Source organism: Zosterops lateralis (genome assembly GCF_965231275.1).
Source record: "Zosterops lateralis genome assembly, chromosome: 4".
NCBI lineage: Eukaryota > Metazoa > Chordata > Aves > Passeriformes > Zosteropidae > Zosterops > Zosterops lateralis.
In genome coordinates, this window is record NC_139765.1 from 16,154,058 (window position 1) to 16,177,299 (window position 23,242).

The 23,242-nt window shown below is 37.0% G+C and overlaps 1 protein-coding gene across 2 annotated transcripts in view; it reads left to right on the plus strand.

Moving 5' to 3' along the window:
* Positions 1-15,854, plus strand: part of SYT10 (synaptotagmin 10) — a gene marked incomplete at its 3' end in the record, with an annotated part of 33,699 nt that extends 17,845 nt beyond the window's left edge. For both annotated transcript variants that reach the window (XM_083858794.1, XM_083858795.1), the window contains exons 3-7: positions 986-1,550; positions 12,400-12,520; positions 12,865-13,036; positions 14,566-14,695; positions 15,783-15,854. In XM_083858794.1, the coding sequence (XP_083714920.1) occupies positions 986-1,550; positions 12,400-12,520; positions 12,865-13,036; positions 14,566-14,695; positions 15,783-15,854 (1,060 nt within the window). The remainder of the gene's footprint in view (positions 1-985; positions 1,551-12,399; positions 12,521-12,864; positions 13,037-14,565; positions 14,696-15,782) is intronic.
* Positions 15,855-23,242: the final 7,388 nt, after the last annotated feature.

Below are 23,242 nucleotides of genomic sequence, written 5' to 3' on the forward strand. Positions count from 1 at the left end.
AGTGTATTCATAATGGCATCTGCTGATGATAAATGCTGTGAAGCTTTTTAAACCAGTATTTTTATAATACTCTAAGGTTGTATGCCAGGGGTTTGATTTCACTCTTAGTAGGAACGGGGCAACTTTCCATTCGGAGCCAAGATGAGCCAAGCCATTATGAGCCAAGATAAGCCCATAAATACATATGTTTATGCAACATTGTATTCAGAATTGCAAGGAATTTAACATACTGTTTCTTGCTAGTGGTACAGGAATCAGCTTTTTAATACACTGCACAGCAGACCATGAGAACAAAAGGGAAAAAAACAATGGCAGAAAATTGTTGACAGAAATGCATTGCAGACAGAACAAAATAGTCCCAGTGCTTTTGGAGAAGGCAGCCTGCACCTCAGTGTAGCAGATACCAAACAGGTGAATATAAAATTTTGTAGGACGGCAAAGCACTATGCTAAAAACCTCCAGACACAGCTCTGCATTTCCCTTTCAGGCACCATCATCAGTGTGAAGGCTGGTAAATATTTAGTTCAAAAACCACCACGGAATACCTCCAAAAACCAGAAAGTACTGATGAAAATTCCACAAGTGCATTTCCTTTTCTGTGTGACCATACTTTACTCAGGTCCTAGCAAAGTATGATCATGCAATGTTGGAACTGCCAACTTGTTCTGTGAAAGAACATGAATTCAGTTTCAGCTGCATAGTCTGAAAGAGTCTGAAAGCAAAGTTATAAATGTATTTATTTCTGGAACAGTGGGTGTCCCCTGGACCACGAAATTAATTCTGAATGATCATTTCCTCTCAAGGATGCTCTAACACTTGCAAAACACTGAAGGGGGTGTGGAGTGGATTATTTTTAAATTCTTTCAAAGAGAGGAGCCCTCACTAATTTGTTCTTATATTTTCTATTGAGAGATGATCTTTTCTCAGAGAAATAACCATGGCTTGTTTTGTGTGTGTGTGTCTGTGTGTGTGTGTGTGTGTGCAGGCACAATTCTTTCAGGAGGCACTTGCCAAGGCAGATGCAAGTGTCCAGTGTTGATTTTAACATGGGGACAGACCCGGTTTTGCAAAGGGGAGAGACCACAACCAGCATTGGGAGAATAAAACCAGAACTCTACAAACAAAAGTCTGTGGATTCTGATGGGCAACAAGAAGATGTGAAAACATGTGGAAAACTTAACTTCACTCTCCGGTATGATTATGAGAATGAACTTCTGGCTGTCACAATTGTCAAAGCCTTAGATCTGCCTGCTAAAGACTTCACAGGAACATCTGACCCCTACGTTAAGATTTATCTGCTTCCAGATAGGAAAAAGAAGTTTCAGACACGAGTTCACAGAAAGACATTAAATCCTGTCTTTGATGAAACCTTTCAGTTTCCTGTAGCCTATGATCAACTCAGCAACAGGAAATTGCATTTCAGTGTTTATGATTTTGACAGATTTTCTAGACATGACATGATTGGGGAAGTTATTCTTGATAACCTTTTTGAAGTCTCAGATCTCTCCAGGGAAGCCAATGTATGGAAAGACATCCACTGTGCCACCACAGTAAGTAATGTGTTACAGAAGCATTAACATCATATTTTCATTTCTCTTTTGGAGTTTTTGGCAGTGTACCCTGTTTATCAGCGGAGTCCAAAATAAAAAAAAATAAAAAGAGGGATTATCAATATTTGCCTTTGAACACAGAGAATAATACTTGGGAAGATATAAAATTTAATTACCAAAAAATCTTCTGGGAGCATACTGTCATCTTTATGGCTCACTGTGTGTATATAAATTACATTTATTAATGAAATGCTACATCATTCAAGTCATTGCTTAGCCAGACCTAATAATATTTTCCTGTTAGCAAAACACCTTGTCCTGCAAAATGACCATCTGTTAAGAAAAAGGGCCCCATCTTATCCTGCTCTTTTTAGGAAATTTCCATAGGTTAAAAATCTTGGTAAGGAAAAGAGGCTGAAAGTGCTTCAAGTGTAAAATGTTTTTTCTGAAAGCACTGTGCTTAGGGTCCCCAGTAGTTGTATCTGCATTGCTGCTGGTTGCTAGGAAAACTCAAGAGGCACAAGCAAAAATAATTAGGAAACAGAAATTAATTTGTTTATTACTGCAAGCAAGGAAAGGATGTGCACAGGTGACAGGATGAATGACAGGCTATCAGAGAACAGCAGTCTCCAGACATTGCTTTATTAACCTTGATTTCCAAACTCATCACCTCTGGCTGGGATTTGAAGTGGGAAAAAAAAATAAATAAATAAAAAAAATAAAAACCTGTTAAAATAGTGAGGTGTAGGGTGTCTGTTTTGGTTTTGGATTTGGTTTCAGTTTCTTTTTAACTAGCATGCTATTTGTATAGAAGTTTTCCCATCCCTGGTTCTGTGAGTGTATCCAAACCGTGTGACTCATGCCAGGGCTTTGGCATGGGCTGGATTTCTGCACGGGGATGAACAGAGGACAGACCATTGCTACACATAAATGACAGAAGCTTCACACCATCCCTTCTCTGCAGCCAGAGACTTCCCATGCCTTTGTCACCAAACACTTTCACGGTGTTCATACCTGCCAGACAGACAGCTCTAGGTCTGCATGATTAGAAGGACGAGGAGCACTGATAATGGCCTCACCAATTTCAGCATGAGCACTGTGATCCCTGGGAAAGGAGAAATACCAGAGAGTGTAGAATAGTGGAGGCAGTTTTCAAATGTGAATTCACAAGAGCAGCTATTTATTTCAACTGCTGGGTCTACCAAACTGCTCTGAACAGCCTTCAGCTGTTCACCTCAGGAAATCTGAATCTCTGTATGCTTAGTTTGATCAAATTCAGATTTAAGGTAATTTTAAGAATTGTGTTCTCAAGCTTAAAATGGAATCTGTGTTTAAGGTCTTGGAATAATAGTCCAAGTAAACATTTTAAAAAATTTCTTCTAGCTTTGACATTGTGTTTAATACTTGAGTAATTATTTAAAAGCTCACTGGTCAGCAGGTGTATATGTGAGATTTTTAACTGATAACTAGAATGGTTTCAGCAAATAAGAATCTCTAGACTGCTCATAACTGGTTTTGAGCAGATTGAAATGCCATATCAGATCATGCATTTGGGATTGATACTAATACACACATGGATGAAAATGGTTGCTAATCTTGGTACTGGACCCTAATTCAAGTTTCTTCCTCATTAATGGTTAGTGCATGCAATTTTAGTGCCTAACTTACTCTACTGGTGTTTTCATCTCTGTCAAGTTTAAGAGGAAGCATGAGGTTTTTGGATTTCAGCCTTTTGATCGTATAGTTTAAAGTACTGCATGTGTATGAAAAGGTTGTCTTCACTTAAACCATCAGCAGTAAGCACATAAAATTGAGATATCTTCTAGCATTGGGTAACCTCATCAGCTTTCGCAATACTTACCCTATTCTCAGAAAATTATGTAAGAAACTGGCAATTGATTTTTTTCTCCAGGAAAAATGAAGCCTTCCTAGACGATGTCCAGTAACTGTATGTGCAGTGTGCTGCCTTGTGTTTAATTTGAGCAGTTTTATGAAGAAGTAATACAGGTTCTGCCATTTCAGAAACTGTAAATTGAGAGAGCCAAACCTTCACAGGATTAAATGTTGTGTGAGGTGTTAATTAGTGAGGACTTACTGTCTTTAACACCAGATATGAAGTTTACTAAAGTCACTAACTAACAGGTAAATTATTAATGTTGGCCAGAGTCAACTGAACTTTGATAAGCCTTGAAAGATTCAGCTGGTTCTACAATTGGTGGAAAATAATTCTAATCCAAGCAAACATTCTTTGGTGTTCCTAGAAATCTTTGCAGGGTGTGTGAGTGGAAGAGGCCATACCCGCACAGTAGACCCCAGGAACCAAGATGCCATTCTGCAAATATATTTCTCTCATGCTTTTTACTTCTTCACTTTTGCTCTGTTTTGTTGTATGTTCTGAGAAGCTTTTTGTCTCTGTTCAGACATGATTCCTACATCCAGTGTTCTGCTCATGCTGTTGCTAAATGGTAGATGTGGAAAATAAGAGAAGGGATAGATCAAAGAATTAGTCCAAAACTTAAAAAACAGTGGAAGCAGCCTCTCCTCAGCTGTGAATCTTTTACATCTCTTCCACAGTCAAGAATTTTCTACTCAGAAGTTAAAATGAGGATAAAAACAATTCCTATTACCAGTGTGAAGAGAATCTATTCTTATGACACCAAACTCTGCAGTCTTAAACACTACTAGTGAGATTTACCAAGAAAATGGATTGCAACATTTTGCCTGTGAAGGAAATTGCCACAGGAGAGCAGGAGATTCTTTGTTATGCAATAACTCTTTGTCAGTAGCTAACATAATTTTTTAAAATATTTTCTTGCACAACCATAAAGAGTCTTTATTTGGTACAGGAAATGCAGTCTGGGAAAATCAGACTGGATGGTCGCACTGAGTCCTTTTGGCTCTAAACCCAGTGACTCTGGCTCTAAACTCAGTGACACTGACAGTTTTAATAGACTTTGCTCCTAGTCATAATTTGAAATTATTCTATGGAAGTGCAGGATTAGCCCACACACACTCATTTTTCTTCTCATTGTTTTCAGAAGCTGATATTTATTCACATTTTATAGTTTGGATTTTTACCTTTATTTTTTCATTCAGACCATTGTTGCTCTGTTATATATGGTGTTGATAACGTACCATGGTTTATAATATGTAACTTGTGCCTGTTTTAAGGGCTGAAGTATATTACTTTCTTAGTATTAGATCATTAACGTAAATTAGACCAAAATCAGTAGAGTAAGAAAAGTATCCTAGATATCTGATATATCCCCAAATTTTGCTTGTACATGGGTGATTGACTTTTCAATTAATAATCCATCACTTGCTTCTGCTCACTTGATTAATTATAAAATTAAAAAAAAAAAAAAGTCAAGAGGCAGCTTTAGACTACTTGTGAAGGTTGTCCAGTATATTGGAATACTGTAATTCTCACTACACTTGAGAAAATTAATTCATAACATTAGAAGCAAACAAATATTATCAAATGGATTGTTTAATCAACACATGAGGCTTCTATTTTTGTAAAGTAGTTTTAAGTTTTGCATACGTTTCTGAGGTTTTGTTACTATCAAAATAGACTGCATACTTTTAAAAAAGAAAACTCCTTTTTTTGGAATTGCAGACAAGCACTTCAAATATTCAATGTCTTAAAATTTTCTAGGCAAGAAGTCCACTGCTTGTGATCCAAAAAATTTCTTCATGTAAACATTTATTAAGTTCCTATAACACTTTTAAAAATTATCACCTGCTTTGGAAATTTCCTCTAATACTGCTGCCTAAAACTATTGGCAAGTCACTGTCAGAAAGACTTTTTTTTTTTTTTTCTGGAGGTATACTGTGAAGTCTGTTAGAGTAAGCAATTATAGGAAACTATGCAGAAGAGACTTTGAGCTCAGAAGTTAGAGGGAAGCCATTTCCATTTCCAACAGTGGTATTCTCTTGGAAATCTTAGTCATCAAATTGTTGGGTACTTGTAGCCTCTTGAATGATCTCATGTAGACAGATGGAACTTGATTATTATTTAGTTCCCCAACACCAGGCATTTCAGTGCTGCAGTTTGCTCATTTGTGAAGTGGAATGTAAAAGCAGATTTTGTAAGGACATAGTATCATATGATGTCTGTGGTGCATGTTTGCTGTTTCTAAAGCAACTGGAATATAATTAATCACTGGGAAAGAGAGAAGTGGTTAAATATATATATTTTTAAATAAGTAGGACACTAACATTTGTCTCAGTTCATTTATATCAAACACTTGCCAGAGCAGGAAATAACACAGGTAATTCTGCTGGCTGTTAGCCTCTGTTATGGAAATAGATTCTGCCCATTTCTTCATCAAACAAAAATTAAGCTCAACTCTGAATTTCACCCAGAACATAATCTTTGCTTTGTTTTCTCCATATGTCCTGTTTTGTAAGTGGACAAAGTTTTAGACTTTTCCCTGAGTAAGATGATTGTGGTAGAGAACTGACAGAGGTGCTTTTGTAGCCCAGCCTTGAGGGATTTTAAAGATTGTTCTGTTTTTTAGCATTCAAAGGGCAGCACTATGAGGAAAGATTTCATCATCAGCAAAGTAGTGGGCTAAGCTCTACATGAATATTTTGGGAAATGCACCTAAAAGGTTTAACAGAGCCTTAAACAGGTGTGAAACACTCAGAGCTTGTCGGTGTAGGAACATTTATCGTCTCTGTAGTGGGAACAGCTCCTTCTAAGCCAAGAACTGTTGGCACTTGTCATTTCTGCTCAGGGCTAGTGACAGAAGGGATCCATGTGACAAATGCTGCTGCTGAGCAGATGAGAGACCACTCTGGATCAGTCCTTAGAGGCAACATTTTGGAGACCTTCATTTATGTTTGGAACTGCTTTAGGTCTGGTTGATAACTAGAAAAGGCAATGGAGAAAGGGTGGGTTTCTGTCCAGTTACTGAAGGCAGGGAAGGGTTCTATTATCATTATTTAGTATTTCTTTTCATTTGAAAGAACAAATTATTTGAATGTTTTGATTTTCTAGAGGTAAACTGCTACTTTTACTCTACCCTAAAAGTAATAAACATTAGGTGAATGAAGGGCATGGTTCCCTCAAGGGATTTTAATATCTCTGCATCCAGACAGGGCTGTGGCAGCTGCAGGTACATGACTTGTCTGACCTGCTGTGCCCTGAGACCTCTCTGAGTTTCTCACTGCAAAGTCTCTTTGCAGACATTGCACTGCAGCTTCAGAAAAGCATCTTTCTGTGGAAGGCCATACACATTTTGGTTCATTCTCCTGTCACAGTTAGTTCACAGTTCACAGTCAGTTCACAGAAACACCTCTCTTCTCAGCTGTTCTGAGGCAGGAATGGGCTTCCTTGCTGCCTGGTGACAACCCCCCGGGTGCACAGGACAGATGGTTCTGTACAGAGGAAGCAGCTCTATGAGCACTCAGGAGGTTTCCAAGGCACTACTGAGGGCATTCTACAGTATCAGAGAGTCCTTCCTCTGCCATCAGGGCTGCAATCAGCAGCAGAGCTTACCCAGAGCAATCAGGTCGACAGGCTCAGACAGGCATTAGCCCTCCACAAGCAAAAGACACAGCCATTATAGAGCAACAGGCCCCACTGTTTCCATACTGTCTTCCACAGAGGCAAGAACAAACACAAACTTAATTGATTCATTTCCCAGGGCAACAGCTCAGTCAGGAACTGGTGCTGAGAGGAATGAAAGAGCTGGGTTTCATATGCAAAGAATAACAGAAGACAAAAATAAATATTAGCACTGGGGACAAGGTTTCCAAAGGAAAGTCCCCTCAAGAGGGGGTAGAATTAGCTCTCCAGTCTGAGCTTCACAGAACTTTTAATAACTTCTATAATAGCAAGGGTACCATCATATTCTAAATGCATAAATGAGACAACAGACTGGTAGATTTCTGTTCTATCTTTCTAGACTATTCTTTTCTATCACTCTTTTAACTCTTGATATACATCAAAACCAGAAATACCTTAATATATTCTTAGCTAATTTTCTCAGGAGACAGGTTTTCTTTCTCCTTCCATCCAACTCCCAACATTCACTGTTATATTTTATCCCTGATTCTTGAAGTTTAATGTCGGTAGCTTTTATTGGAAAGCCAAAATAAATATAATAGCTTTCTAAACAGAGAAAGAGAAATCTGTGCTGTGGGGGAATTTTCTTCCTGCAATATTCAAGAAATCCAAAGGTCTAGCTCTGCCAACACATTTTTCTTTAAATTTGCATACTATATAGAAAAAGAGTTTTCAGTGTTATTCAAGGAAACAGCTAAAAGTCTAGAAAAGCAAATGCCTGAGTACCTTCTTAGGTAGCTAGAAAATTTCTATTAATATTTATTACTGTCACTTGCTCAAAATATAGCAGGAAAAAAGGAGAATAAAATTTGCAAATAATTTGTTTAGAAAGCAAGTAAAAATGGAATTCATGCTGTGGTTAGTTTTTTTTGTTATGCTACTCTTACATGCAGTCTTTAAAACATCATTCCAATTCCAATTAATAGCAAAGTAGTTCCAGATATTAAAATTGAGATTAAGAACAAAAATTGTTACTTTAGATTATGACAACCAGAATGATAAAGTACCAACAAGAAATTTTTTGAGGGAATCTAATTTCTACTGCACTATTAATTATGCAGACACTTGTTATTTTAATCATGGAAATTAATGACAGACTAGTAACAATAAAAGCATGCAAATTTTCCAGTTCCAGTACACATAGTTCATTGTAAGAATACATAGAAAGTTGCTGTTTTGAGATTTTTGCTTGAATTTCAAAACTTGAAAAACTAGTGGAAAAGAAGAAGAAACAAACATCAGTGAAAAAATGGTCTGAAGTTCATTTGTAACTCAGAAATGGCACCTTTTCTTCATATAAGCTTTTTACTCCCGCTCTCATAAGAAATCAGTTAAGATGTTGGCATAGAGGAGGGAGAATATGAAAGGTACTAGACTATCAGTATAGGCAATAAACAGTTTTTCCTGTTCAATTTCAGAATTATGGGGGTTGATATGTGTGTAGAAACTACCCTGAACATGGAAGGATCTATGGCCACCTTCCCCACTGAACTTGTGAAGGTTCCTAGTTAAAAGTTGTCTCTTTTATTGAATTAAGTGGAAACAACGGAGAAAACTGATTGGAGTAAGTGGCAGCACAGCTTTTTCCAGCAACAGAAGTCCAAAAACCTCAATCAGTTTGATTGATGCTCCCCTGCAAGTTCTCCAAACTTCTCCTCACATCCCTTTCCTTTTATCCATATTGTGAGTGAGGAGCACAGCTTCTGTAGAATGTTGCATTTTTTACAGGCATATGTGTGAAAATGAGAGCACTAGTGTCCACTGGACACTAATAGAATAAGGAACTTTTTATTTCTGACTCTGCCAATTCCTGGACTAGTTTCCCAAGAGCCCACAAAGCAGAGAATGTGGACAGATCCTAATGGATCCATCCTAATGGAAGTAATGGGAAAGAAAATATTATTAGCACATTCATTCACATGGCTACCAATGCGGTATGAGAATTATGCTATTTTAAAAAAATCTGCATTCGGTAGCTCAAAACCCACAAAAATTATCAGAATAACTGATATGTGCATATGAGATAATTGTTTGGGGTTTGGGTTTTTTTTTATTCAAGACATAGCATACCAGAAAATTGATGGGATAGAGGTAAAATGGTAGCTATGAAAGTAACTGAAGCTGGTAGAGTGCTGGCCACTGTTTCAGGTCCTTAGGACTGTGTGATGGCTGGTGGATACAGATGGGAAATGAGAAGAGATATGAAGTGTCAACAAATGCTTTCATTTGCATAAGTGCAGCTGTGCTCAATGCTGGTTTTTCTAGAATTTTCTGTTATTGGAAGCCAGTTGGAGGCAATCATTACAAGCATCCATAAAGCTAGCTGATAATTGAAACCCAAATTTAGTCCAAGAAGAAAAAGAAAAACTCAAAATAGGTCTATAAAAGAGATGAAGTGTCATGGGAGTTATCTAAGTCGTGTGTAATTTTTGGAAAATATGTGATACAAGTAAGGCAACCTGAGGATTATTTTAAAATATGCACAAATTACAGCCACTGAATTGTGTCTTATGAGTTGGGTTTTGTAATGCAGATGGGATTGTTGGGGGCAGTCTGGGCCTTAGTTTCTTCAGGTTTGCTTGTATTGAAGGGTTCCTGTCAGATTACTTGTGTCAGCTTAATTATCTAGTGTATTATAAAGTGAGAAAACTGTGAATTTTCCATAGCACTGAGTTTCTAAATTAAATTGAATCACATATTTAAATCTCTGCTAAGATTGATAATGTTTAAGGATCCAGAGACTTTAAAATATGTTACTCATGATAATCAATATGATTAAAAAAGACTGTCGTGAGAAGTTTAAATAAAACAAACAATATATAAGTATAATTTTAATCTTAATTCTTCAAAAAAATTTTAGAACTTCACACATTCACACTCCTGTATGAAGAAGGATCGTCAGTCTTGGCAGATACTCAGAGCAGAAACTGCTTTTCTCTGTCCCTCAATAATGTGCTGAAGAGTAACAACTGAGTGAGTTTGGGAAGCATTTTGAGCAATGCTTCTTCTAAAGTATTTAAGTCATAGTACATAGTCCTGTCTGTATTGTGCTTTATCAGCTGAGTTCACACAAATCTTTGACTGTCTATCCAATTTCTCTTCAAAAAGAAATAATAAAACTCTCAAGTTCATACTCCCATCTTCCAAAATTATTTTTTCTTTATTCAGTTACACAATCCATTTCTCTGAAGAAGAAAAAATTAGATCATCTTATGGGCTACCCATGGTGTTTCGTGATCCAACCCATCTTTGTCACCTCTCTCAACATAGACCTTAGATAACTTTGAAGCACTGAAATTCAGGGAATTCTATTTTCTTTTCAAACAAAAGAGTGGGATCTGTTTGATATGAGAACATCATATGGATATGAGAAACGATCAGACTGAACTCAGAGAGTAATGCCAGTAAGAGAAGCTCTGTGTTCAGATATGTCAAACCGTAAAATACGAGACATCATTTTCCACTGTAACTAATGAGTGGAAAGAATCACCATTCATTTGTTCAAGTTTTTTTTATTTTCTGAAATAGAAAATTGAGTTTGGTAACTTAATATGTGGCACAAAATTCTGTACTCTTTGTGGAAAAGAAAGGGACAGGTCAAATAGCTGTATTTGTCCTGTGTGAACTGAATGAAATTCTGAGAAATCTGAAATTCTGACAAGCATGAAATTTGCCCACAGTGCATGTTTACATGCTCATCAAACTAGTAATTGTCAAAACAAAATCCCAGCAAAATGACTGAATATGTGAATTGACCAACCTACACAAAACTCAATATTTTATTACTGCTGCAACAGAGACTTTAAAGCTATTCCAAAACTGTATTCTTCAATCTAGTCTGCAATTCAGGTGGAAAAAAACAATAACAAAACAAAATACAAAAAACCCACACCCCGAAGCTGCAATTAAGTCCATCTTTACTCAAAAAAAGATGTGAAATACTTGTTTCAATTTAGACAGAGTATTAGCCTGAAGGAAATCAATAAAACTGTTCATATAAGCAGCTGAAGAATGTGAACAAGAAGCCCAGTCTTGTCTTATGACTGTAAACAATGTATTTGTCATCTACACAGTAATCATTATTTTAATATGTTTCACTTAAAAATATGTTATGCTTGCCTTCTGCTGCTAGAAAAGCTGTACCATAAATCCAGCAGCTCTCAAGTGAATTTGTACTCTCAGGGTAACTGTAGGTTTAACAGAAAAAATATTGAAGATGAGATGTTAAAAATAAGCTTTCTAATATTAGTAAAAAAAAAAAAAAAAAAAAGTCCTTTAAGATCACATGAGCATGCTTGAGAGTGACTGCCTTACAGAGTGGCTTCTTTACATGCCCCTTACAAATTCACATTCTAAGTTCTTAATATGCAATTTTTGGAGGGGTGGGGAGGTAGCAAAAGTGTATATAAAATTTAGAAGACTTTAGAACACAACAAACATCTCAAAGCCTAAGCTTTTGCAGTGTTAGGATAATTGTATAACTGTGAAAAGGAAAAAATAGGAACTGGTAGAACCTCTTCCTTAGGTCACGCATCTCAAGTATTTTTACATCTAAACTGCAACATCCTAATGCATGAGTACTTAGCACATGGTGTCGATATAGAACCTGTCTCTTTGTGAGGATTATTAACATTCATATAGACCCTTTCTATCCTTCTGAGTATATTACCCTCCAAAATGTTGTTTTTGAGAAAGGAAAGCTGTAGGTGCTACTTCTTTACTTTGCTTTTCTTCTGAAACAGAACGCCTCTCAAAGCAGTAAAGAGAGCAACTTTTACAAGCATGTTCTTCTTTTTGAAGCACTTAGACAGGATTAGCTTTTTATACACATACCTGTGAAGAAATTATTCTCCTACATAAATCCCTGTGTCTAAAGGGCATGTAAATGTGCATGTTCTAAACATTCCATCAGATTTCTGTCTATTGGGGATGATGGAGTATGAGTGTTTTCAAGAACAGAACTTGACATTTTATTTTCAGCACCTTTTTGTTCATGTGAATTCAACACAAAAAGACCAGGAATCCAGAAAGTTTTGTCTCTGATTTTGTTTTAATTTCTCAGCTTAGTAATTGAAGATCTTTTCATTAAAATATGATTTTGTTGTTACTCCTCCTGTACTTTATGTAAATAATTTTTGAAAATTGCTTGTGACCCCTTCAGAAGCATCTGAGGCTGCAAAAGAAGCCTCTCCATGTTAAAAAAATTACAGTTTTGTAGGATCTGAACTGAATTTTGGTAGTTTCATCAGGTTTCTAATTGCTTTTCTTTTTCAGGAAAGCATAGATTTGGGTGAGATCATGTTTTCCCTTTGTTATTTGCCTACTGCTGGGAGAATGACTTTGACAGTCATCAAATGTCGGAATCTCAAAGCAATGGATATAACTGGTGCATCAGGTGAATCTACTTTTCTTAAACATCAAGGCAGAGTCTGTTCAGGAAGGGGATGAATAAGATCTTGGGTTTTGTGTACCTAGCATGGCTGCGGGATGGAAGTAGCAGGAAAATGGATATCTATTTAGATGGACTGCCCATCTTTGATCCGGCAGCCAGTGTGTCTGTTTGGAGTGCCTGTACCTTTCCTTTGCATTTACAACACGATGAAAGCAGTGTTTGCCAGGGTCACTTAAATCTTTCTAACTTTTTACCTTAGCAATACAGCATTCCTACCACAAATATTGTTCTTATGCTACACGTTTGAATAGCTTTGAGTCCTAATGCATGAACTGACTGTTACTCAGATCCGTATGTCAAAGTGTCGCTGATGTGCGAGGGACGGAGACTGAAAAAGAGGAAAACAACCACAAAGAAGAACACACTGAATCCCGTTTATAATGAGGCCATCATCTTTGATATCCCTCCAGAGAACGTGGACCAGGTCAGCCTCTCCATTGCAGTGATGGATTATGACAGGTAAGCACGGTTCACTTTCTGACCATTGAGACAACTCCTGATCACTGCATGGGACTGTTTTCTGCCTCCACTGCCTGGGACTACTTTTTGCTTCCTTGAGCTCACAAGCAGCTTCAGTGTCACAAAAGATAAGGCCTTGGGGTCTTTTCCTGAAGAGGTGTAAAGCTTCCACATCTTTTAGAGCACATGGCATTTTATCTGTGTCATAAATAACCAAGATGAGGAAGAAATATGGCTCAGTTTTCTTTCAGGCCACTAGCCCTGACATACATTTCTGTCCATTTCTAGGGGCTGGATTACATACAAACTTTATAAATCAGGTGTGTCTACTAGCTTAAAAAGGTCCCTCACCCATCTAATTTCTATTTAAATAGCAGGTATTTCAAACTAAAGAAAATTTCAGATACTAAAAAGGAATTAGATGCTAATTACCTCATTGAATTAAGTCATAATTAATTCTTTGGTCCATTCAGGAAAATAACCTTTCAATAAGAAACCTTCAATATATAACTTTTGGGTTCAGCCCTCACTGATAACATGCCTAAGGCTAATTATCAATGGCTTCACTGAGAATTGACAGGAAGAGACTCCTGCTTAGAGTGGCTCAAGTACTGCAGGTTGATCAAGACTGTGACTGACAGAGTCCTGCCCAAGCCAAGTCTGCTTCATTCAACTGCTATTAGTAATGAGCTCTTGAGATTGCAGAGCAAATAAACAGTGAAAGTCCAATTTAGTAACATCACCCTTCAGATTGTTTTCTCTTGCCATGGGATTTCTGGTTGTTCTACAAGTTCTGCCAGGAAGACTTGCTCAGTCAGGCATGAGAGTGGCACCACGGTGCCATTAGCAGGGAAGAAGCACAGCAGCTTGCACCCTTTCAGTCCTCCTCAGCTCCTCCTTTCCCAGGACTTGCTAAGGGGAAATTGGAAAGCATTATTTTAAGGTACATAGAGTCAAGGTACAGAAAATTACTTTCTGGTGTTCCTCAACCAGTTTATGGTACCATGAGGAGCACAAGGTGTTAAAGTATAGCTTATTACAGCTGTGACTCTTACCTTTCACATTTTTGACTGAATTTCCAAAGATGACAACAGCTAGAGCTGGGAAATAGTTTATGAAATTATGTCTGAAGCATTTGAAGCAGGAAATATATTCCCCACCATTCTCCTTCACCTTCCTCTCCCACAAAATTAAAGCATGTTTATCTTCAGATAAATTTGTGTATTATGATCCTTCTCTATCCTTGTGTCTTTTGGGTTGTAACCTTTTAATGGCAAGGATTATGTTTTCATTGCTATTTTTATAGCTGCTAGAAGCTCTCTGGAAATGGCTAGAGATTTTTGATGTTACCATTACAGAATTTAATATTACTATACTACCATTAAAACTTATATCTATAATAAATGGTGTGAAAACTTTGGTCATGTATTCTGTGCCACACTAAACCAGTAAACACAATTGTATATCAGACGTTATTTAAACTATTTTTTATTAAAAATAAATCTTTTCTCTCTCTCTACAATTCTCAGAGTAGGGCACAATGAGGTCATTGGAGTATGCCGGACAGGAATTGATGCCGAAGGCCTTGGAAGAGATCATTGGAATGAAATGCTGGCTTACCCACGTAAACCAATTACTCACTGGCACCCTCTGGTAGAGGTAAGAAGCAGCAAAATTTCCTCCTTGATATTGAATGTTTTTGTCCCTCACATTTACGGGCTTCTGAGAATCATGAAAATCAGTGCAGCACCTATAGATCACGTAGAAGATCATTAGTACAGTCTAAATCTAGTTGCCTGGGTTTATCTATCACTTAAAAGAGCCTTTTCAACAGTTCCCATAAAGCTCTGATGGCATTGTAAGATTACATTTAGACATTTAAAATTTCCAGAGATTATGATAAAGAGCTTACAGCTACTTAGAAGAGATCATTTGCAAAAATTTCTAAAGCAATCATTTCCTATTCAATAATCTTTAACATAAGCTGCTGTTGCTAAAACACTAATCTGGAACTGGCCTGCAAATTGGACTAAATTGTGGCAACATACCAGCAGCTCCCTCCTGAGTTATTCAACAGACGCTTACTGGCAGATTTTTCAAATGTAGGGGTGATTATCTCTACAAGTCCCTGGGCTTGGACTCCCTCTGGGATCTGCTGTGGCCACACATTGTTGGTGTTCTGCACACAAAATTCTCACTGCTCTGCACTCAGAAAGATACATATTGAAGCCTTAAGAATCAGCAGGGGCACTGTTTAGCCCATCACAAAAGCAATCTCTGTAGAAAAATAAGTTGGTGCCTGAAGTCATTTGATTTCCCCACTCTGTAGCACATGGCTTCTCAACATGTCCTGTGACAGGTAGCAAAAATATAATACCAAGGCTTCAGTAAAACACCAAGAGTGTTGGGGCAAGGAAACTTAGTCAAGGCAGCAGAGAACTGTCTCTTAGAGATTCATGGCTCTGTCTGGTTTATGTAAGTTAGGAGACACAGGTAGCATCCCTGTTGGTGATATAAACCCACTCCTGTGAAAAGAGTCAGAGGCATTTTTAGAAGCAATTTCCCTTCAGGAATTTCCTTTCTGTTATTAGTTCTGCTGGAGACTTTGACACCAGAGACTTTCATCCAGAGACTAGAAAGAATCTAGATGTGACCTGGATTCTTTTTTGAGTCTCTCATCCTCTGAAATGAGCATGATGCACAGCCAGATATGATGACATTTGTTAAAATGACACTTTTCTTGCAGCTACCTGGCCGAGCAACCAGTTTTGATAGCCAGGGATCCTGTTCCTCACCCAAGCCACCACTTACGCCCTAGGGAGTGAGAATGGATTCCTCATGATCAGTGTCCACAGCTCCGTCATAGCTCACATCCACATAAACAGAAGGTTTGGCTTCTGCAGATGAACTGTATCCATATTTTTTTATCAAAATACATCTTTCCTATTCTAAGTCTTATATGACAGATTATAATAATTTGTTAATGTGTGAATGAAGTTGGCTCGGGTCAAATATAACCCTTCCTTGAGCAAATTCATTCACCTGTTTTATCTCTGGCATACATCCAGTGTCATATTCAAGCAGTGTTTTGATGGGGTCTGTATCGTTTCATAGGCAAAGAAATCAGAAAAAAAGATCCCTTAAGCAATTCAAAACCACTGCAGCTTTTAACACCTAATTCTTTTGAGAGAGAGCAAATAGTCATATACAGCTCATGTAGTAAATTCCCTCTAAACTGCACTAAATCCTCTATGACTTTGCAAAATCACACTTCAAACTGAATGTTGCATAAAAAAAAAACTGTTGTCATGTTTTGAGTATCTGGAAAATCAGTTCATTCCTTGGGCACGGAGGAAAGGCTGATTTAAATCCCACTGGAGCCAATGAGGATGATCTACTGACTTCAATGGATTTCAGTCCAGATCTCATGAAACAGGTGTGAGAACTGGATCTATGCAGTTATAATCTTCCAGCACTCATAATGGCAATTGCATCTCTACACAAGCCAAACTGCAGAGGAGAAAATTCTCAGAAGTAAAGGAATTGATTTAATGTGATTTATCTCTTCACAAAATTGACCAAATATTGCAGTTACCCACAACATTTTTATGATTCTTAATTTAATGTGACAGACTTATATTTATTTGAAGTTATTTTGACTGAGTGCACAGCAGACACGGAATTTAGTTTCTGGTTGCTGGCTGGATGCCTCTAGGCATATATGCTAAATATGAATTTGAGATGTGTTTTCTGTCAGTCTATGGAGAGAGAAATTGAAATGTGACTATTTTATAAGCAAGTAAACTCATTTATTAGAAAACACAGTGACAGCAAACACAAAAATCTATTGGCTGTAGTCAGGTATTTTAAAAACTAGAAGAGAATTGCTTATTATTTTGTGGATTTATCCCTAAATACTGCAGTTTATCTCAATCAGATAAATCAGGTTGTTACTTTCTTTCTTCCTTTTTTCTTTCTTCTGTGAAGAGAGTAGCACAGACAGCATGATTGGGCCTGAGGTTTTGAAAGCTGGACTGTAATTAGAAAAAAGTTGGGTGGTGGTACTTTTGGTATCTTTGCAACATATATAAAGAAAACTGAGGAGGCAGTGTTTTCCAAATCAACAGTTTTACAGAAGTGTCATGCAGGAGAAAAATGCCAAAGGAAGATTGATTTATGATAATGAAAGAAATTTTGAGAATTAATCTAGATATGAAGGGAAAAGGTCATTTTGGCAAACTTCTTAAGAACCATTTTGAGTTGGTTTAGCCTCACTGACACAGAATATGTTCCTGAAGATCCAGTCCCTCCATGCCACTGACTAATCTCTAAGACATGACAAAAACACCTTGAAGTGTCCTAACTACTCCAGAAAAGCTAGCAGGGCTGGTCTTAACACCACAGGTGTATCTAAGTCAAAAAAGGAGACAACCTTGCCTCCTTTATACCTTGCCTCCTGTGTGTATGAACACAGCAAGCAAGCACATAAATATAAAAATCAGTCTCTCAGACAATCTTTACAAATAAGAGGAAAAAAAAAAAGAAAGAAAGAAGGGAAAAAAGAAAAGGCTCCAGCCCAATTTTTAATGCCTTTTTCAGGTTGTTATTCATGGCCTCTAGGCAGAAATGGTTTCTCTCAAAGAGGATTGGTAATGCTGAACACTGATCCTCCCTGCTTAAGACTGTATTTTCATTACCATAAATACAGAGCAGCCTTGAAGAATTTCATTCCACCATTTGCCCTGGATGAGTAATTGTTTTTTTACTAGGACAAGAAACTCTCCTCTGTGAGGTTTTTGTCCCTCCCATCATTTATATCCTGACAAAATTCTGTGGCCTAGATAATTTTCAACATGATTCTGCAAGGCTGATATAGAAACAGATACATATATATATATATTGAATATATATATATATATATATAAACTATTTTATGTATACATTTATCTTAATATATATTATATCAACAGTGGCCTTTGTTGCCTAGAAAATACTTTTTGTAATGTGGTACTGTAACAGTTAATTTAATATTCTTTGCACTTTTTTGCACCTAATATCCAAAAACCGAACAAATTCACGATCAAATGTAGCATAAGTGTTCTGCAATGAGCAATGTATTTTTACCTGTTGTACTATTCTCTATGAGTATCCTGTATGTTTCATCATAGGCAGTAAGGTATTTCAAGATTCATTTTCTTAAATTTTAATTGTTGTCAAATACCAAAGGTTTAGTTTGTGCCTCCTTGTCGTGTTATTTTTGGTATTGTTAATAACAATAGTAAATTACTTCTGTGTCTAAATTTGACTGATGGGTGCTCTGCACCTAAGAGAAATCAGGCTGAAAAATCATCTGGACATCTAACTTTAAAAATGATCCCCAAAGTAATTTTATTTATTCCCTTTAGCAGTGATTGATAGAATTAGTGAAAAATATTTTTTGTCCCCATTGTTTCCTTAGCTATCTCAAAAGACAGGATATGTACTTAGTATAACCCACCCATTGGCTTTGGAGCCTGGTTCACAAGTTACTCTCAGTGACATCACAGAAGCACCAAGGAAGAATCTAGCACAATTTAAGTCAAGGAATATGTTGCTCGATGTACATCTTTATTGAGGAATTTTAAATATTTTAATTTGGAAATCTGGAGAAGTTGCAAGTTCCCTGCTCCCACACTGATTTTTTTTTCTACTTATCCACATTTCTCCCATATCTCATGCATTACCCTAACTTGGGAAAAATCAAATGTAGCCAATGGCTGGTTTAAAATATATTGTAGTACTTTTAAAACAGTTTTAAAAGCTGCCTTTCCTAAAGGCCTGAGTTATTTTTCTTGAAGCAGTTTACTGGAAGCAGCACCAGTACTTAATAGTAATTACATTTGCATATCCTGGCTTTTTTATACTTTCACACTGTGCAGGTGAGCACAAGCTCCTGAAGATTTAAGTCATGTACTTAAATCTTGTACTGATCATGCACTCCATGATCTCAACTTTGGATCACAGCATTTTACAGTCCTGCTAACATGGCCCTTCTCATTGACCTCCCAGCGAACAACCATCTCTTTCCTCACCATCTTTTGTCTATGCTGGGCATAGGAATATGAATATTGGCCAGAGATAACCTGGCCAGCAACCTCCTCTGCAGAATTTCTTCTTTAATAAATGCAATTCTTTGGACTTCTTATGTTTAAGTAACAAAATTACACATTTTTCTTAAAGAATTACTACCACTTCCAATATTTTTGATGAAAATATTGAGCTAACAATAAATGTTTTCATTGGGTTGATTTTTTTCAAGGGAAAAAGCAATTGCTTTTCTAATTTCTGTCTGTGGATGCATTTTTGGGGCAATATTAAGAAAAAGTTTAGCTAAAAGACTCATTTGACCCATCCTTTTCTCCTCTTTCTCAGCTTTTTAATGGGATTGAATACAATCCTTTTAAAATTTTTTGACATGATGATGTACAACATATACATGATAATCTAGTTCCAATATTGTTTTGCTATCTCTTTTTTATAAACTTTTATATCTACTTTTTATTATACTGCATTAATTTAACAGGCTTTATACATCTGAAATTATTTGACTGTATTTTTTGAGTGAGCAAACATCTAAAAGAAGGGTATTTTCAGAACCCAGTAATAGAGTTCTTCTTCTGCTGAAAATTTTTCAGAAATCCATACATGTGCCTGTCATATTGAAAATCACCTTATTTGAGCATGCAAAAGCCTAGGTTTGCACATGCAAGTATTTGCACTTGCTGGATGTACAATCACTATTATTTAGCACTTCTGTTACAACAGAACACCCACACCTAATCAGAAATACATTTCAGTTCATGATAAACACTTGACAAATCTGTACTGAGTGACCCTGAAAAGTTCACATGACATTATTTCTGCAAATGAACATGCTTGAAAATTCAGTAGGTGTTAAAGTGAAGTATATGTTAGTCAGACACTGAGGTGACTTTTGGGCAAAGCTCATGTAATACGTGTTGGACCATCCAAAGATATAGATAAAATATACCATACATATCAGAAATACTAATGCATGTTTTGATGGGACATTTTCTCTCTCATTCACACCACAGCAGAGACTCAGTTTAACTCGAGGTTCACTTTCGTTTAGCTTCTGAGCCTTGCCTGTCTAAACTGAGCTCTCTGAAAACAGCTAAATTATGGCATAGAGCAGACCACAGAGCTAGGAATGATGAAAAATGTGTCAGTAGACACAAAGCTGTTCCATGCAACTGCAAATGCCCTGAAATTGAAACTTTCCTCCTGAAACTGATAATAATTCCAATAGTTTTACCACTTATGCTTTCTTTCTCTGCTGTAAAACAGGACAAAAGAAGCATGTTCCTGAAGAAGCATTGGCATTAAGCATAGGAGTTAATTGAGGTGCTGATCATAGCCATTTGTCTTTTCCAAGGCAAATAATACCTTATACTTCTAAAAGTGTCTTTTCTTTACTCATCTAGATGAACAAATACCTCCTGCACATTTTCACTTTTTCTTAACCCTGGAAAATGGAAGTTTTTTAGCAGCACGCAGGAAACCAGGAGTTAGAAATGTAAGAGAAAGTGAAGATGCAGGTGGGATTTGAATTTCACAGGGGAATCTGGTCAGGAAAATGGAACTAACACCTTCAATCTTGTGCTGAGTGCTAAGGGATGCTTGATGATAGCAGGTTCTCAGGGCTATGATTTTATGTTCTATCTGATAGCACCTCTACAGTATTGCTGTTGCTGAGAAACCTCTTTACGGGCTCAGAGAGGAGAATGCCTCTGCTATTGCTGTGTGAATTTTTTTCTGCCCGAGAGTAGAATGTGATTCTTGTGTTACTTGGGGCTCAGTCCCCTGGAAGGGCAGAAAGCACATTAAATTTGCAGAACGGGACAAACCAATTGGGCACTCTGCCATCATGAGCACTATTCCCTTTGTTGGTACTAAGGACAAGGTTTGTGCCTTGCTGATCCAAGAGAGGGTATTTCCTACAGCACTCTGTGGCTAAACTTGTGGTGCTGAGCCATGTCAATGGTACTGAAGATCCTCAGCACCAGCACTGTCAAAATATAACTAATACATATAAATAAATACAGGTTATATAGGTTGCCAGAATACCAAATCTCCCTCCTGTAGAAAAGAAATGATGACTCCCTGAAAAATAAATCTAGGCAGTACGTTCTGGAAGTTGGATCTGCAGGAAGTCACAGAGCTGCTGTGATGAAAGTGGAGCTGCTCTGTAATAATTTATGAATACAATATGTTGAGTTGACTATTGGTCCTGAAGTAGGTGAGTTCAATAAATCTACTTTAGGGAAAAATGTGCAGAAAATGTTGACAGAGGAGTAAGTGAGTTGTATACATTGTTAATGTCCATCTTGGTGGCCTGGGAGAGTCTGCTGGTGCTATAGCCAGTCTGAAAAATACATCTCATCTAAAATGGCAAAATCCCAAGCAGGCATAGGATAAAAAGCACCAGGAAGATCAAGAGATCTGATTTGGAGCAGACAAGATTTGTGTCTGAGCACTGGGGATGCAAGCTTGGACTGTAGTTGCAGAAAAAATAGGCTTGGTTGCTCTCCCATGAATGGATGGGAAAACTTGAGGCAGGACAAATATGCATGTAGACTTGTTTTCAATTCCATTTATTTGAAATATTTAAGTTTGCATATTTAAGATTAAATATTTAAATACCATTCTATTTTTAATGAAGTGGAGTATTCACAGACTCCCTAAAAGAAAAGTTGCAAATCCATTCAGACTACCCATATTGGCACAGTTACAACATACACTGTCCCAAGGCCCAGCAAAAATTAACGAATTGTGAAATCCTACTTCTCCCCTGGAGAGGTGAAGTCAGGAAGCCTGACACAAAAATAGAACAGAAAACAGACCAAGGAAAGGATGAGGGCACAGCTATTTTGTCACAACTTCAGGTCTCACAAAGTGATTGATTAGAAAAGGGTGCCAGAAACATGTTTTCATGGCAGCAACCTACTTTTTATACAGTTTTCCTCTCCTTCAAAATACAAGCATATAAGTGTTTTTGAGAGATTGCTTTAAATATTTTGGGATATTTTCATACCTTAAAAATTCAAGACCCTGAAGTAAAATGAATCTATCCATGCATCCATCCATGGGGAAAATAAAATAAAATAAAATTTAAACAAGACCGAGCAGTAAAAACTTTCTGTACAATAAATAAAACTCTAGAACATACTTAAAATTCCTTTCCTGTGTAGAATAATCATATAGATTTAAGACCTAATATCCTGGGACTTCTGAGTTTAAAAAGGAAAGACTGTGTTTCTGATTATAAAGCAGTATTTTCCTTCAGGTATTGAATTCCTAGTTGCCTGGCCATGTGTGATTTCAAATATCAGAAGTATTCCAACAAATGTTTGTCACCATCACAGACATGAATTTTAGGCACTAAAGATTAGCACTCAGCAAAAAGGAATCTATTTTTCTAGGTTAATTTCAGGAGCAATTGTAGGCTGTTGGATGCTTTTGTGAAGCAAATGCATTTCCATAAAAGTAGTCTGCAAAAGCAGAGACAAAAAGGTTCAAATTGCTTTTTCAATATGCTATGAGTTGAGGCTGATAATAGGCGCAGAAGTGAAGAGGACTGAACAAGAAGATATTTAAAATAAATCTCTCGTGACATCTAAGCCATAATAGAAGACAAGAGAGGAGGGGAAGAGCCTATAGAGTATGAAAAGAGCCCTCTAGAAAATAAAATAAAAAAAAAATTACAAAAAAAAATTTAAATAACACTAAGAAACAAAAAACCTGTTAAAAGGAAAAGTGGAGAATATAAAAAGGGGTTGAATAGTCTTTTCAATAGAAAAAAAAAAAGTATGTGTAACAAATACTTCCAAGTAGGAAAGCCATTTTTGATGTGATTCCCCTACCTCATATCTTGTATGGCCATTGCAAGCTCACGAGCATAGTGAGAGCCAATTTCACAACCAGAGTCTGTTCTTAAACTGAAAACAACCCTCTGCCCCACAGATCTTGCTCTCAGAGGATTCACAGTGCAAAGAGCACCAGTAGTTGCTCATGGCACATCCTATCCCTCTGGTCTTTTTTCTTGCAGCACAATTGAGGCAAAAAAAAAGGAACATTTCCCACATGTACTCAGACACATTCCTCTCTAGATGCTGTAATTTATTTATTACAGCATCTAGAGAGGCC